The sequence below is a fragment of the Pholcus phalangioides genome, unplaced genomic scaffold (assembly GCF_987345545.1).
Source record: "Pholcus phalangioides strain wild (caught in Gottingen) unplaced genomic scaffold, Ppha-v1.0 ptg000022l_1, whole genome shotgun sequence".
Taxonomy (NCBI): Eukaryota; Metazoa; Arthropoda; class Arachnida; order Araneae; family Pholcidae; genus Pholcus; species Pholcus phalangioides.
The window spans coordinates 23,021,065-23,036,412 of record NW_028301615.1 but is presented as its reverse complement, the minus strand read 5'-3'; the positions used below and the strand labels follow the sequence as shown (position 1 = coordinate 23,036,412).

The window sequence follows — 15,348 nt, the reverse complement described above, 5'->3', positions numbered from 1 at the left end:
TACCTAATATATTATGATGCTCGTGACGATGTGATTTTTTTTCTCGTATTCTTCACGAGATTCACGTTGTCTCAAGAGATTACAGATTCCTATCTGTAATTCGTGTGTCTTCAATGCATTCACTCGAAGATACGTACGCTTGCATTACTTACTTGTTTCGATGACAGGCGACCTCGTGGTTGGTAATCGATATACACACCATTGTTCTAGTGATATGTATAATTTAGATTCTCCTTCAATGATCGTGTGTCATCTGTTTATTGATCTTATATACATTCTCGTATATGAATTATGGCTGATTAACTCGTTGAATTCCAATGACGAATAAAGGTTTATTTTGCGGACACAGTTTGGATCGTCGTTGTTTGACAAATTCGATCGTTCGTTTACCGAACTTTCCATTCTAACTATAGCCCGCTTGCCCCCCCCCCCCGTAAATACGCCTGTGTGTCGGTCAGTGCGTGAAGGCTCGAGCACTCACTTTTTTTGGTTATCCCCTTTTTCTTCGACGAAGCTTTTATTCTTTACCGAATTCAAGAACGAAAAATATTTTCTTATCATAAATTATACAGGGTGGTCCAGAAGTCTGAACCTGTTTTAAAAAAGAAATATAGAATACGACGCTCACGACTGTATTTTCTTACAACGACCCAACGTTAGATTCCATTATAACGACCGGTAGGATAAGTCCCAAATATTTTCGTATAACCACTATTATATATACTGTATATTTTACTTTCGATATAACGACTCTCCTGATATAACATCCGATTTTGACTGGACGAAGAAAGGGTTGTTATGTCAAGCGTCGACTGTATAAAGAAAAAACTGTTAAAAAGATAGAAAACTTTGTCTAGAAAGAGTGTTTCAAAACTTTTTTCTATATGTATCTTTTTTCCCCTGCTTATACAAAATCTCTACATGCGCACCAATGAAGCGAAAGTTATCAAGCCTATATAGCATTTCCTGTCATCTTATTTGTAACATATGTTACAAAATATAGGAGCAAAAAAACCTTTGAAACCTTCTCTTTCCGATGCCTTAAGTCGTTTGTCTTATCGTTAATAGCTTTTTTTTAAATATACCGTATATACTCGTGTATAAGCCGACCCCCCCCCCCTCCACTTCAGGACCACTAAAACCGCAATAAATTGAAAACCCGTGTATAAGCCAACCCCGAAAAATCCGTGCATTTCAGAGAAAAAAAATTCTTATATTTTCATGCAAAATGAATAGCTTACGGAAATTTCCAATAGAAAACGGTTCAAACTTTTTAATCCGTTTCTTCTAAGTCTACAACCTCATGGTAATCCACCAGATCATAATCGGGGATGCGGCATCTTCGTTTTTATCCTCATCTGGGCTGATGCAACACTTTTTGAAGGGTCATCCCTTTTTGTAGTTTCTTTTTCATCGGAACTCATCCATTCGATCTACAAGTTCGTCAAATAGTCTTTGAGAGGCTTGTTGATGCTCACATCTAAAGGCTGTATAATCGACGTTAGCCCACCTGATATCAAAGCCAATGATGTTTTCGATTTCTTTGCCTCGGCTTTGACATTATCGGTTCTGTGGGGTTTGAACATATCCCATTCCAATAATGCCGGTTTCTCGAACACTGCTACAAAAATGACTACTGAATGCGGGGCTCGATATTTTCTCATCAAAAACTGACTCGAGTATAAGCTGATCCCCCCTCTCCCCCCACTTGAGGAACGAATTTTTTCACAAAAAATGTTGGCTTATACACGAAGTATATACGGTATATGTTTTTCAAAATAGTTCAGACTTCTGGACCACCCTATATTATAATTTTGACTAGAAATACAAATGAATACAAATTCATCTCACATATTTGTCATGTTTTCTGCGTTTCATTCGTGAAATACTATTTAAATTCGGAAAACCAAGACTATCGAAGTATAGGTATCCCTCACTTCACGCGATTTCGCTGTAACAAAATTTCACTTTGAGATTTTTTTAAAGTTGATTTTGGGAATTCCAACCTGCAAATTTCAGCTTAGAGTTTAATCTTTCAAATGGGCTTGAAAATTAAGGATATAACATAGTTAAATCCTTTGACGACGAAATACGTTGGATTTGATGATGTAGCTGAGACAAATATGAGAAAAATTCTCGAGTACAACTCACCAGATCTCACTGATGAACAACGTTTGGTTTTGGTAAAGCATTGACAATGACATGCGAAATTTAATCGAAAAAAAGTGATTTCAGTGAAACTTGAATTTTCATATATGCGGAATTCTCTGGTTTCACTACTTTAGTTTTTACTTGCTGTAATAGCCGGTGCTGCCCGGGTTTTCTTAAATTACTGGGAGGAGTGAAAAACCATTATAAAGGCATAAACTATTATACATTAAGGAGTGACAAACATAAAGGCACATACATGTCTGAAACGCATTGCTAGAGAACCACGGTAATCAAAGAAAACATTCCGAAAGTGATTGTTGAGGCCGAGAAACCATTGTTGCTCGACAGTTTTTTTGCCCATTTCGGACATTTTCCCAGCTCTGACAAACTTTTAAAGTAGCCTGTCGTTCGAGTCTTGTCCCATTTGGTATATATGCAAAATCTGGCGACGATCGGCCAAAAGCTGTACATTTGTACAGAGTGCACACACACACACATACTGAAAATCGATTTTATTTACGGGGTATCCCATCAAGACCGCCCAAACTCTGCACAGCCAGATTCCTCGCATGGAATACATAAAAAATGGCCAAAGAATTTTTACCGCCAAGAATTGGCGATATCTCATTATATGGGATCGCAATTTTTTGTATTTTTCTCCATGAAATCTGTTCAGCGCCCTCCGAATTCGATCAAAACATAATTGCATGGCTTATTCACCGCACCACAAAATACCCAGAACGTAGGAGATGTTTTTTGTATATTTCTGGAGACAGAAACGAATAATTTCTTATATTGAATAATTCTCCCCCCCCCCCCATTTCATATTACATTCAAGAAAATCATGTACGGGGTAGGGAGTTTCGATATTACATGCGTACATGCCCAAACATGGGGGAAAAACCAATTATATTCGTCTGCATGAAAAACTACAAAGCTTTTTTGTGATATTTTCTTCAACTATTGCCTTTCTTTTTACAGTTCAATGGCCATCCGATTCATTAGAGCGTTGCATAGGCCTAGACCTATGAAGTAGCCGCCGTGTTCGTCCTCTACCCACGTGGTATTTCAGTAATTGGCTCAGACATTCTTCGATCGACGTACAATAATAATAATAATAAAATCGCGTCTAAGCTGGAGTATTAAGAAGGCGTATTTATATGACTCTTAGATTTAAGAGAAAAATCGGAATGAAATCGAGACTGGAATCGCAAATAAGTTTGAAATAACACACACGGGTTCTCGCGTTGAAGAATTTTAGACTTTTTATAAGTTTTTTTTTTGTTGCTATAATTCTCAGATAAAGATGAGGGTTGTCTTCATGTACAGAATTAGTCCTCGGTTCCTTGAAACGAATCTAATGTCATGGCATTTATCAAAAGGATTTGCCGCTGTCTTAAGCTGAGAATGTGTCTCAATGCATAGGCCTATCCGTCCACAATCCCAGGGCCCTCAAATGTATATGGGGCCGTTCAAGTATTACGTAAGCAAATTTTTAGCCTTTTTTGACACCCCCCCCCCCTGTCAGCAAAATTTCGTCATCAGCTCTGCCCCTCTGAATCCTAACTCGTATTTTCATAAGGGATGGTTGATGACGTAAGCATTATCCAAACTCCCCCCTTGTCATCATAAGTCAGCAAATCGGAAACCCCCCCATCGATGATGACGTAATACTTGAACGGCCCCATAATGGGGGTGGAATCGTTACAGCGAGATTATGTACTACGATTTTATAGAATAAGTGTATAAATAGGTAAGCTTTCGGCAAGGTCCATGATGCTATTATGATGACCTGGCCGTACAAGGTGTTTTAGACTTGTGGGTGTCACGTGGTCATAGTGACGGACTATGAAAATCAAAAAAGGACCGCGTGGAACCGGGTTCAAATCCCATCGTCAACACAGTGGTTGGCTGCAGGTGGTTTTCTGCGTTTCCCAACCTCGAGGCATCAATGAATGTGAGCCGATCTCCTCGTTCATCGGGGACATGGGAATGCCCCGTAAAGTACGGGTCATATGGTGACATCCCTCTTCGTCTAAGTTGTGGTCTGTGATGTTTTTCAGACATTTTACTGGTCCTCGTGTTAAGAAAGGTTGAAAAAAAAAACTGCTATAGAGAGGAATATGGAACGAGGTGTATGCGTGGTTTATTAGTTCATATCTCCTTATTAGAACGAAATCTCAAATTTTTATACTATCATATCACACAGATCTGAACAATAAGTATTGTTAACTATTAGGATTTATATCCCCATTATATATTTTCGTAATATATTTCCTTTCATCAAAAATAAATTCCCCTACAGGCCAAATAATAATACATGGATAATTTCCGCTCGAATTATTAGCTTTTGGTTTTTCTCATAAAAGACTGAAATCAGAGAATTTCCTCTGAATCCATTGATGCCGTTGTTAACTCGACGATTTTCGAACGTCGTTTCGTAATAAGGCTTAAGCTTTTTTTCTTAAGGTATATTCATTCTTAAAAAGGTGTGCGTGTTAAGATTTTTTTCAGGGAAAAAAATGTCGACAGAGTGTCAAAGAAGATTAAAAGCAACATGTGGAGAATTAGCTCACTGGCACGTAACAAGGGGAAAATATATATTATGTACAACGCACACACGAAATCGTAATATATAGAGCGTGAGAAAACACGCTCGATCTTCTATTAAGTATAAGCCGCTTCCTTTGTGTCTTTACATTAACTTTCGATTCTGAACAATAGGCGTGCCTTGAAACATGATTAAATTAATAATTAAAATATGAATCATAATTTCCGTTATAAAACATGAGACACCTTTTCTGCAATACCGTAGAGTGACCATATTTGATCCGCAGAAATACGGGGCATAGAGATTGTCAGTACAAAGGCTAGGCATCACTAATTACTAGAGCCCCCCAAGTTCAGGCACTAAAGTTACTCGAAATAGGCAGGCAAAAAGGTATTTATAATTTATGTCAGGAAGGAAACATAATTAAAAACTGAGGTACGAGCATTAAAGGTAAAGAAACTAGCTGAAAAATTGGTTGCACATATAATCCGTTTACTGTTTCAATTAGAGTTTATAATAACTGCCTTATTATCCAAGTTAAATTGATTTCAAGCCCAAAATAAGGTGTTTCAGGTCCCTCAGGATTAGATCAGTTTCAGGGCCACTATTACCAGATACGGAGCTCGAAGAGAAAATTATTTTTGGAGCTCCCTAGAGAGAGTTGCGCGTAATTCTCGCTTCTTTGATGAATTATTTACAATAATCATAATCATTTTTATAGTTGGGACATAACTACCTTTTGTTCTATTATTGTAAAAAAAAAAAATTATACATATTATCACTGAGGCAAAATATCTTGTCAGGGCCGCCTCTCAGGGACAAATACTGTGATTGGATTTTTTTAGAATTCTTAATTTTTTTATATATTTAGAAAAAAAAAACATATCTGCCTACGATATTTTGAATGGTACCCCCTAATTGGAGAATGCACCACAAAATTAGACTATTTTTTCCATCCGTTAGAATAAAATTTGCTTCACTGAGAAACGTCATCCATCAAATCAAAAATATTTGCTGGCTGTTCACGAACGCCCTGGAGTAAAATCCTTGTTTTCGTCGATTTCAAGTGGCACAACAAATTAAATGTCTCAAAAATTTTCCCGTGTTATTTCCTGTTTATTTCGTCCGAATCGATCCACAAACCGCATAGATCTATATTTAGAAATTTCTAGACAATATGTAATCAATCACTTTTTCTTGTCGATATATTACTCAATTAATTTGGTAAAAACGATCATATAATATCATTTTGATTAATATTCCTTATTGTATGAAATGGGAAACAGAAAATTGTTATTTGCACTTTTTGGAGACACTCTCAGATCCTAATTATTTCGGTCAAAGAATATAATCATTTCATGTTCATTTCGAAAGTTTGCGATGTGTTTGATTCTTCCTAAATGTCTCAGAATGTATCCTTATTTCATGGTAGAACGAATCGCGTAAATCCGCGGTTGCGAAAGTGGATTCGGAGTGTGACTCTAGAAAATATTTATTTTTACAAATGGCGCAATTTTTTGCTCTTTAACTACAGGGTTAAAACTTTTCCGTGAATCCATTCTGTTTGACATTTCGCTCGGATGAGCAAAAGTTGCTTTTGAGAAACTAAATCCCACTTATGAATAATTCATACAAGAAATTCTTTCTGATTTTTTCTACAGCTTTTGATGGTTAAAACGTGTCTTTCGAGTCTTTGCTATCGCAATTCGAAACAGGTTTCCATAACATTCTTGTTTTCTCATAAACATGTAAACTACAAATAGAAAAAGTATTTCAAAAGTTAAGAATTTTAATATTCAATAACACTGTTCAAAAAAAAAAATTCATGTTCTTAAGGAAATTTTAACGGCTTTAGGATATATTGGGACTGTTGATATAAAATCTAGTGTTGGTTTCGCCGAATTGGCTCTGGTTTTTGAGATGATGCATACTCTCAACAATCTTATATGTATGCAGCTTATGCATTACCATTAAAATTTAATTTTCACATCATCTCAAACACTAGAGCCAGTCTGACACAACCAATGCCAGATTCTGAATGAGCGCCCCAAAAAATACCCTAAAATCACTGAAATATCTTTGCCAATGATTTACTGTATTTACGTACATAACGAAATTTAATTCTCACTTTATCGTAAGAGCTAACCTGACAAAACTAATGTCATTTTCGAAATCAGCGCCCAAAAATCATCCTGAAATCACTGAAATAAAATCAGTAATGAGTAGTGTATAATCAATATAGTTGCGACCATCCAATTTTTTTTTTCAATGGAAGAGCCTCGTTTTGGAGCAAAGTCAAATCTCGATAAGTCGAATGTGCAGTGGCAATACCTTCTAGAGTAGAATACCTTCTGCTCTAGAAGGTATTGGCAGTGGCCGACAAAAACTTCGAGTTATCGTTAATTCGACTTATCGGAAATTCCGATTTCAGAGTAGGGTAAAGTAAGATTTTGGCATCTTGACAGTGCTATTTACGAATATCGTATTAGTAAACCATGTCAAACTGCTGGAGGTGAAATTCGAAAAGAAAAGTTATTCTAATTCAATTATCGATCGATTGAGAAGATTTAGAAATAAACTAGACGTGCATACTGCATTGTGGAAACGGACGCGTACACGATACTCGCATCAATGAAAGGAATTAAATGAAGTGTATACAAGATTTTCTGTCAAAAAACGCAATGATTTTTGACTGTCTCTCTATTTCTTGTCCTTCTATAGTGAGAAAGTCGGTCTTTTTTTTGAGAGAAGACAATTTACTAAATTCTATTGCTAAATGCTGAATTCTGTTGCAAAATGCTAAATCCTATTGCCAAATACTGAATTCTATATTGCCAATTGATAATCTTAAATTTCTCTCATACTCGAGAACTTCGACTTAAAGGAAGAAAACTCAACACTAAGAATTATGAGAAAATTTTAACGCTAAAATACGGAAAAAGTTCTGGAACTAAGTGAAAACTTCGACTTAAATAGATATTCGAGGTATCGGCGTTCGACTTATTGCGAATTGACTGTAGTTCCTTTCCTTTTTGTGATTTCAATGTTTAAATACAGATATTTGGACCAAAGATTGATTTTCATTTGTATCAGATTGAATCAACTCTACGTAACCATTATAATTTGATTAATAAAACATCGTATCTTTCTTTTAGATGAAAACAAGCACAGCGAAAATCGTAGTCGCTCTGTACTCCTTTCAAGCCATAGAAGAAGGTGATCTGTCATTGGTGAAGGTACGTTAGATATGAATTTCGTACAGATTGCGTGATGTAAACATGTGATGACGTCTATATGAACGATTGCATCATTAGCTTCATAACTTCAAGGCTTCTTTGAAACTGACTTGAGTTTTAATTATCTTAAATTATGTTCCTATACATAACATTCCAGCTAAGTGACAGGATTTAGAAATATTTAAATCAATATTTTGATCAAATTTTTCGACTTGAAGAAACACAAGTCGATTCAACGAAAACTAGTGATGATCTGTAAAATTAATTTAAAAAAGCAAAGATCCAAGTTGAGAAATTCCAGAATATGACAATCATGTCCAAGCATATCGTCCCCCTTATGCCAGACACATAATTGAGCAAATTATCACTTTTGGGTTTATCAAAGCTGATTTGATCAATTATTTTGCTGTTCAAGTTTGCCAGAAACGCAAGCGTTTATTCCATATCGAAACACGTTCTACAAAACATTCTTAGAGAACAACTTCCATAGAGTTGCATTGGCAGAGTAAAAGTTCAAAAGTCGTTTTCTAAGTTCTACAAATTTGCACATTCATGTTTCTGGAAAGGGGGGGGGGACGATATTAAATAGCTTCAAGCGGGCGACCTTTATTTCTTAATCTATTTGTATATTTGTTTACATCCATTCAGTGGATAGATGCGTGAAATGAATAGAATAAATCAATTAATGTTAAATAGTTACCAACACTCTCTTTGCTATGAATAAATAGCTTTTGAAAATATACGATTAAAATTTGATTAATTGATCAAAGTTATTTTATATTAACCAGTTAAAAGTTTTAATCGATTCTCTGTCCTACTTATTTCAGGAATAAGTTTCGTACCATAATTTAATTCCCATTTATTTTGATCTCATCGATAGGAAGAAGAATATGAAGTCATCGACGATACGCGAGAGCACTGGTGGCAAGTGAAAAATAAATATGGGTACGTTTTTGATTATAAGAGTATGTCAGTGTTTCTCAAATTGGGTTCTGAGCTTGCTAATTTCTTTCAGCCTCTCCCGATCAATCACATATTAAAATACATGAAACAACATTTAAAAAGTAAAAATCAAATAGTTTCGTCCAATAAACACATCGAATCTTGTAATACTTATGTCACAAAAGATAAATATTTTGAGTTATTTTACTGTGACTACGAGTGTGTTCCATGGCTAAAAGAAGTTTTAGAAACACTCATATGTATATAACAAGGTACTTATATCGATTCTCTATCTAACTTAATGAAATGAGCCAAGTGTTTATTTTTTCCCGATTAATTTCATATTCCTGGAATTTTTACAGAAACATTGGATACATTCCAAGCAATTATGTAGAAGAGAAGAAACCTGGTGGTCTTAGACAACATAGGTAAGTACATGAAAATTTTCTGCGTGTGCACAATAACAATCTATACTTGATGAAGATAATACACAAGATTTAGAGGTTTCCAAACGTTTCAATTCACTTTGGTGGTTAGGAGAACTGTTCCGCGAAACCCAAACAAACAAATATTTCTCAGACATTTTTATTGTAACACCAATGAAAATTATACGGTTTCTGATACTGCGTAAACCCAAAAAAAAGCACACATGGAACCTCAATGTTCCGCCGAAGAGCATCATCCTAACCGAACGGTGACCCAGTCCACATTCCAAGAAATTTCTAACTGAAAGGTCACCGCCGGATTATATTTTCCCACGGAGCCACACAGACAGACAAAGAACTGGACCCCTGCCCGTCAACACAAACCCCAGTGCGACCACGAGCACTCCCGAGCACCCACCACTGCTGAATCCGCTGAAGAGCAGTTGGGAACCTACGTACAACATCAGTGCGTCCCAAAGCGGGTGTGATATTGCCCCATCGGGAGAGATTCAATCACAGCCGTATTTACAGGGGGAGCTAAGCGGGCTATAGCTTAGGGCAGCAAGTTCGGAGGGGCATCAAAATGGAACAGAAAAAGGGCAGCAAAATTTTATTAGCCAGCAGGTGGCAAAGCCATAAATCCGCCTCAGGACGAAATGGATCAGGAGGGATCCTGCGGATTAGCTTAGGGGAACTTATAGGGGAAAAAATAATTTTATGTTAAGGGAGGGGATATGAGACAAAATTTTGAAAGACTGTGATCACAGGGAGTTCTTAAACAGGGATCCTTGGAAAGATTTCAGGGGGTTGATGAGAAAACAATTGACTCATTGTTTTTACATTGCTTTACACTGAATATTGTATTGTTAAGGAGTTTGTGGATTTCCATTAATTAGCACAAAGGTTCTCTGGAACACAAAAAGAATCATCACACTAGAACATAGGTTTCCAACAGACTGAAAAACAGCGAAAATTTCCAATGGCATAGCAATAAAAATTTCTATGTTGAAGAAGTGTTAATGCTCGCTTGGATTTTGTGGGACAAACTATCCCACGTAAGCATCAAGGGTTCTGCACAAACCAAAAACATTGGAAATCCCTGTAATAAATTATATATTGCAAGTCACTAATAAATCGACCAATTATTCGATTTTGGCAGTTGGTATGTTGGAGACATGTCGAGACAAAGATGTGAGGTTCTTCTCAAGAGAGAAAGTAAAGAAGGCACCTTCATCGTCAGAAACTCGTCAACGAAAGGGATGTTCACACTATCACTTTTCACCAAAGTGTGAGTATTAATGTCTTCACTATATATCTATTTATCATTTAAATACAATGACAAACACAACTGATAGCATTGCCAATAATAGCAATCGTCAGTGTTATATCCGTTTGACCATTTCAATTCAATTAGTTGTGCTTTTTTATAGCATTTATCTATCAGGTCCTTTATTTATTCATTATTGCGAATTATGATGCAAATCAGAGAAATCTGACAAAGGTGTATCATTACTATTTTTGCATTTGCAGGTCACAACCACACGTTAAGCACTACCACATCAAAACAAATGCTAAAGGCGAATACTATTTATCAGAAAAACACGCTTTCCCTACAGTCGAGGAGTTGATCTATTATCACAAGCATAACAGTGCTGGACTCGCTACTAGACTGAAGCTGACCCCTACCAGCCATGTTGCTTGCATACCGACGACTGCTGGACTTAGTCATGGTAAATTATTTCAACTCTGTTAACGTGCGTAGAAACATTTTTAGTTACTAAACAAGTTTATTAATTATTCGCGGTGATCTTTTTCAGATAAATGGGAGATAGATGCATCAGAGCTGTCATTGATGGAAGAACTTGGAAGTGGACAGTTTGGTGTGAGTTTTTTAAGTTTTGTTTCAGCAGACAACCACTGATATTTGCAAAATAAGCCTTTATAATTCATGATTATATGGAGATTTTATTTTTACATTTAAAACCAAACTTTGTTGAACAAGATGAACTTCAAATATATTCACCATGATGCCAATTTGAGGGTTAATTTCAGTAAAAATGTAGCACACATGTCATTTTCACACTTCATGATATACATTCTGTTCAGGTGGTAAGGAAAGGAAAATGGAGAGCTAGGATTGATGTTGCCGTGAAGATGATGAAAGAAGGTACAATGTCTGAAGATGATTTCATAGATGAAGCAAAAGTTATGACGTAAGTCCCCCTTCTTCATTATTTCTCATCGAATTCCAAATTTGTTCATTAGAAATGTTTTTAAGAAAAACTTCTAAAAGTAAAAATGAAGTAAATTGAATCTGGTAATTCTTTTGATAAATTTCCACCATGATTTTGCACAAAAGGTGTAAAAAATGATGACACCTCCCCGAGAGTGAGGGGTCGCCTTCCATGTTAGCCAATATTTCTTGGTCAAGGGAAATTTCTTGAGAAATTAGTTCACCTCTATCGAGAGGCCCTCTCTCAGAAGGGCTGATTTTCCGAGAGATGGCCTCTCGATAGAGGTGAACTAATTTCTCAAGAAATTTTCCAGACCAAGAAATATTGTCATCGTGATAGGCAGCGCCCCCCCCCCCCTCAGGGAGAGGCTTTACTGTGTTTTCACATGGAAAAAAAGCAGCAGCCTTCCAAATAAAACTTTGATTAATTTGCACATGAACAGACTCCAGTCTTAAAAAAATTCCTGTTTCTATATACTATTTTAAAAATAGTTGAAGGAAATTCACATATTGGAAGCAAAGAGGGATTCAAAAATATCTGTTTGATGCATTCCTAACTCTTCAACAATTGCTTTGAAAATTAAAACATTTAAATTTACATAACTGAAATTTTCACCTGAAGAAAATTTAAACTAGACCAATGAGATAAAAATTCTAAATATTTCAGAAAACTCCAACATCCTCATCTAGTACAGCTGTATGGCGTTTGCACAAAGCATAGATTGATATGTATAGTCACAGAATACATGAAACATGGTAAAGGGTTTTTCTTCATGTACATTTCCATAGAAGAATCTGAATAATTTTAAGGTGAATATTATAAAATAGTTTTAACAAAAAAAAAAACGCATTTATATTCTAGGTTCCTTGCTGAAATATTTACGCAAAAATGAAAGTAGACTTTCATCAAAAACATCTGTTCTTCTGGATATGAGCATTCAGGTGTGTAGCGGAATGGCGTACTTGGAACAACACAACTACATTCATAGGGATCTTGCAGCTAGGAATTGTTTGGTTGGCGAGGGAAGCATAGTCAAAGTAGCTGACTTTGGTTTGGCGAGGTAGGTGTTCTAATACCATACATTCCAGAGATATCTTTAAAAGGATGTCTGACATTCCTAATGAATCCAAGGCATTGCATATAATGAACAGACGTATTTTAAAAGAAGCATTTGAAAAAGCTAAGAAAATTAAATACTGATTATTTTCATTTTATCACTGTCAATTCATGCTTTGCGTTATAATGTAATAGACTCAGTTTCAAGCCAATTAGTAATGACTGCTTCCATGCCACTCCAGGGATGCAAACCTGCTGAGATTGGTGCAACAAAACTCAGAAACAATATTTTTTTTATTATCGGACCATATTGTTCATTAGTTCTTTTACAATAATGGAAAAAAACAGAAGGAAAAAAGATTAACTTCTATTTCATAGGTATGTCATCGATGATGAATATACAAGTTCTGGAGGAGCCAAGTTTCCTATAAAATGGGCTCCACCTGAAGTTCTTGGCTATACAAGGTTTAGCAGTAAATCAGATGTATGGGCATACGGTAAGCGAGACATAATTAAACTACTATATTGACTTATTCGTAACATAAATGGCAGAGCCACCTTTAGAAGGCTGCAACAGGTGCGACCATACCAGACCCAGGGGCTGGTAATGGTAGCCCTGATATAAGGCTATCTTACCCTTCAGAACAAATGCTTATTTACCCTGTTACTGTATGAAGATATTTCTTGGGCCACGAGTTGGGGTCCAAAAGTGGGAGCACAACAACATACCAAGCAACAGCCGACTAGACATTCATCGTCATGCAGGCAATTGTATAGTGGACTGAAACCAGGATTACACAATAAAATTTTTACTCAAATGTAACCGCTTCGTTTATTAGTTGCATTTTTTTTAAAAATTCATTTTGAAAAAAAATTCAAAAAATTGAAAAACAACCAATAAGATTGTTGGTTACATTTGAGCAAATGTAACTAACAAGCTTATTGGTTGTTTTTCAATTTTTCTAAAATATATTTTATAGAGTAATCCTGGCCTTTGATCAATCCTAGAAAAGTCTCTGCGTTGGTTTTATACTTACTGTGATTTGCGTGTCTCTATACAGGTCCATTTGCTATCATGGAAGCATATACAATATATTAAGTTGTCTTGTCATATTAGAAACATTGACAGAGAAATCAGATTACTGTAAATTGATTTTCCTTTTTTTCCATGCAAAATAATATCTTATGCATCTTCTGTTCAAGGTGTTTTAATGTGGGAAATATTTACCTGTGGCAAAGTTCCATACGGAAGAGCGACAAATGCTGAAGTTGTTGAAATGGTGCAGAGAGGACAGAGGCTAGATGTACCTAGAGCTTGTCCTTGGGAAGTGTACATAGTGATGAAGTCCTGTTGGGAACAAGTAAGATTGAGAAGCCATGATTGTCTAATAATATAAACTGTATTTCTTGGCCTATCCATAACACACAACACTTATCTTTTCAAAACCATAAAGCCTGAGATACATATGCTATTTAGCAGAAACTAGTGTTTTGCACTGCTAAGTAACATGTGTATCTCTGGCTTAATTTTAGAGGTTTTGGCGCTCACATCGATATGATGCCTACGTTAATTTTTGTTTCGAGAAACCCAATTTTCAAAAAATTTACTACATGAAAATTTTAGTATATATTCCTGCGTGTACTGATTGGACAAAAATTCCACAGAGGAATATGTATGAGGTGCACGTACGGTGTTGTAGTAGTACAACATTCGAATATCCAGGTAATTAAATAGCATTTCAAATATACAGAATACAAGAAAGCATTGATTTATGAGAGGTTTAGTTTATATAGGAAAGGATGCAGCAGATATTCTAACATTGTATGTGAACTATGTTTCTTTTTCGGTACATAAGCTAATAAATATTGTATGAGTGATATAAATATACTTTGAATTTCATTGATTTACTAAGTAATGTCATTTTAGATGTAATAAGTCAGGCGCTGCAGCTGTTTTATAAATATCCAAACGCTTTTATGTTTGCTGTAGAGCAGCATTGGTGATATCATTCGTGGTCTTCAACCACCATATGCATATACAATAAATATTAACTTATTTATCATTTGCATGATCAAAAACACATTTTTCAATTCAATAATGCTGTGACACGAATTTAAATCACGTAATATTTTCTCCCTCCTAGCTTCCAGAGGAGAGGCCATCATTCCGAGTGCTCAAGTATCAGATGGAGAAAATACTGGAAGAATGGGACATCAGTTAAGAATGAACAAAAACAATTAATATGGATGATATACATACCATAAGTCTTTCAAATCCTGGCAGAGCTTGTTTAGATGTAATGACGTGTGCGTGAACTCAAAAATATTTACTTGTGACTGAAAATATCAAAACTCTCATTACTCTAGAAAATGTTGTATATTAAAGAGATCTGAATCGATTTCTGATTGGTTCTTTTTTTGCTACGAAAATTACAGTCTATCGATCCTATGAAAATTAATGTATAAAAAAAACATACAGGGTGTCTACTCTTATCGTTAGCCAATAGTTAATTTATAAATTGTTAGTCTTAGAAGATACTTCCAAATATTTTCTTATGATCAAAACATGTTGTAAGACTATGAACTTCATTGTTTAAAATCTCAGTGTACAAAGAACTTTTCAGTAAATATGGCATTTGTAAGACCCAAGGGACAAAATAAAAAAATTAAATTCCTTAGCTTTTGAAGAAATAATTTATTTTTTTAGGATAGATTGCATCAGTTGAAATATTTTTTTTTGTAGTTGGAGATTT

The 15,348-nt window shown here is 35.5% G+C and overlaps 1 protein-coding gene across 3 annotated transcripts in view; it reads left to right on the top strand.

Moving 5' to 3' along the window:
* Btk (tyrosine-protein kinase Btk29A) overlaps positions 1-14,994 on the top strand; it is a 55,549-nt gene extending 40,555 nt beyond the window's left edge. For all 3 annotated transcript variants that reach the window (XM_089249703.1, XM_089249704.1, XM_089249705.1), the window contains exons 2-13: positions 7,858-7,938; positions 8,819-8,883; positions 9,243-9,308; positions 10,465-10,593; positions 10,836-11,035; positions 11,123-11,187; positions 11,412-11,518; positions 12,206-12,294; positions 12,401-12,599; positions 12,974-13,092; positions 13,799-13,956; positions 14,740-14,994. In XM_089249703.1, the coding sequence (XP_089105829.1) occupies positions 7,858-7,938; positions 8,819-8,883; positions 9,243-9,308; positions 10,465-10,593; positions 10,836-11,035; positions 11,123-11,187; positions 11,412-11,518; positions 12,206-12,294; positions 12,401-12,599; positions 12,974-13,092; positions 13,799-13,956; positions 14,740-14,817 (1,356 nt within the window). In that variant the 3' untranslated portion in view covers positions 14,818-14,994. The remainder of the gene's footprint in view (positions 1-7,857; positions 7,939-8,818; positions 8,884-9,242; positions 9,309-10,464; positions 10,594-10,835; positions 11,036-11,122; positions 11,188-11,411; positions 11,519-12,205; positions 12,295-12,400; positions 12,600-12,973; positions 13,093-13,798; positions 13,957-14,739) is intronic.
* Positions 14,995-15,348: the final 354 nt, after the last annotated feature.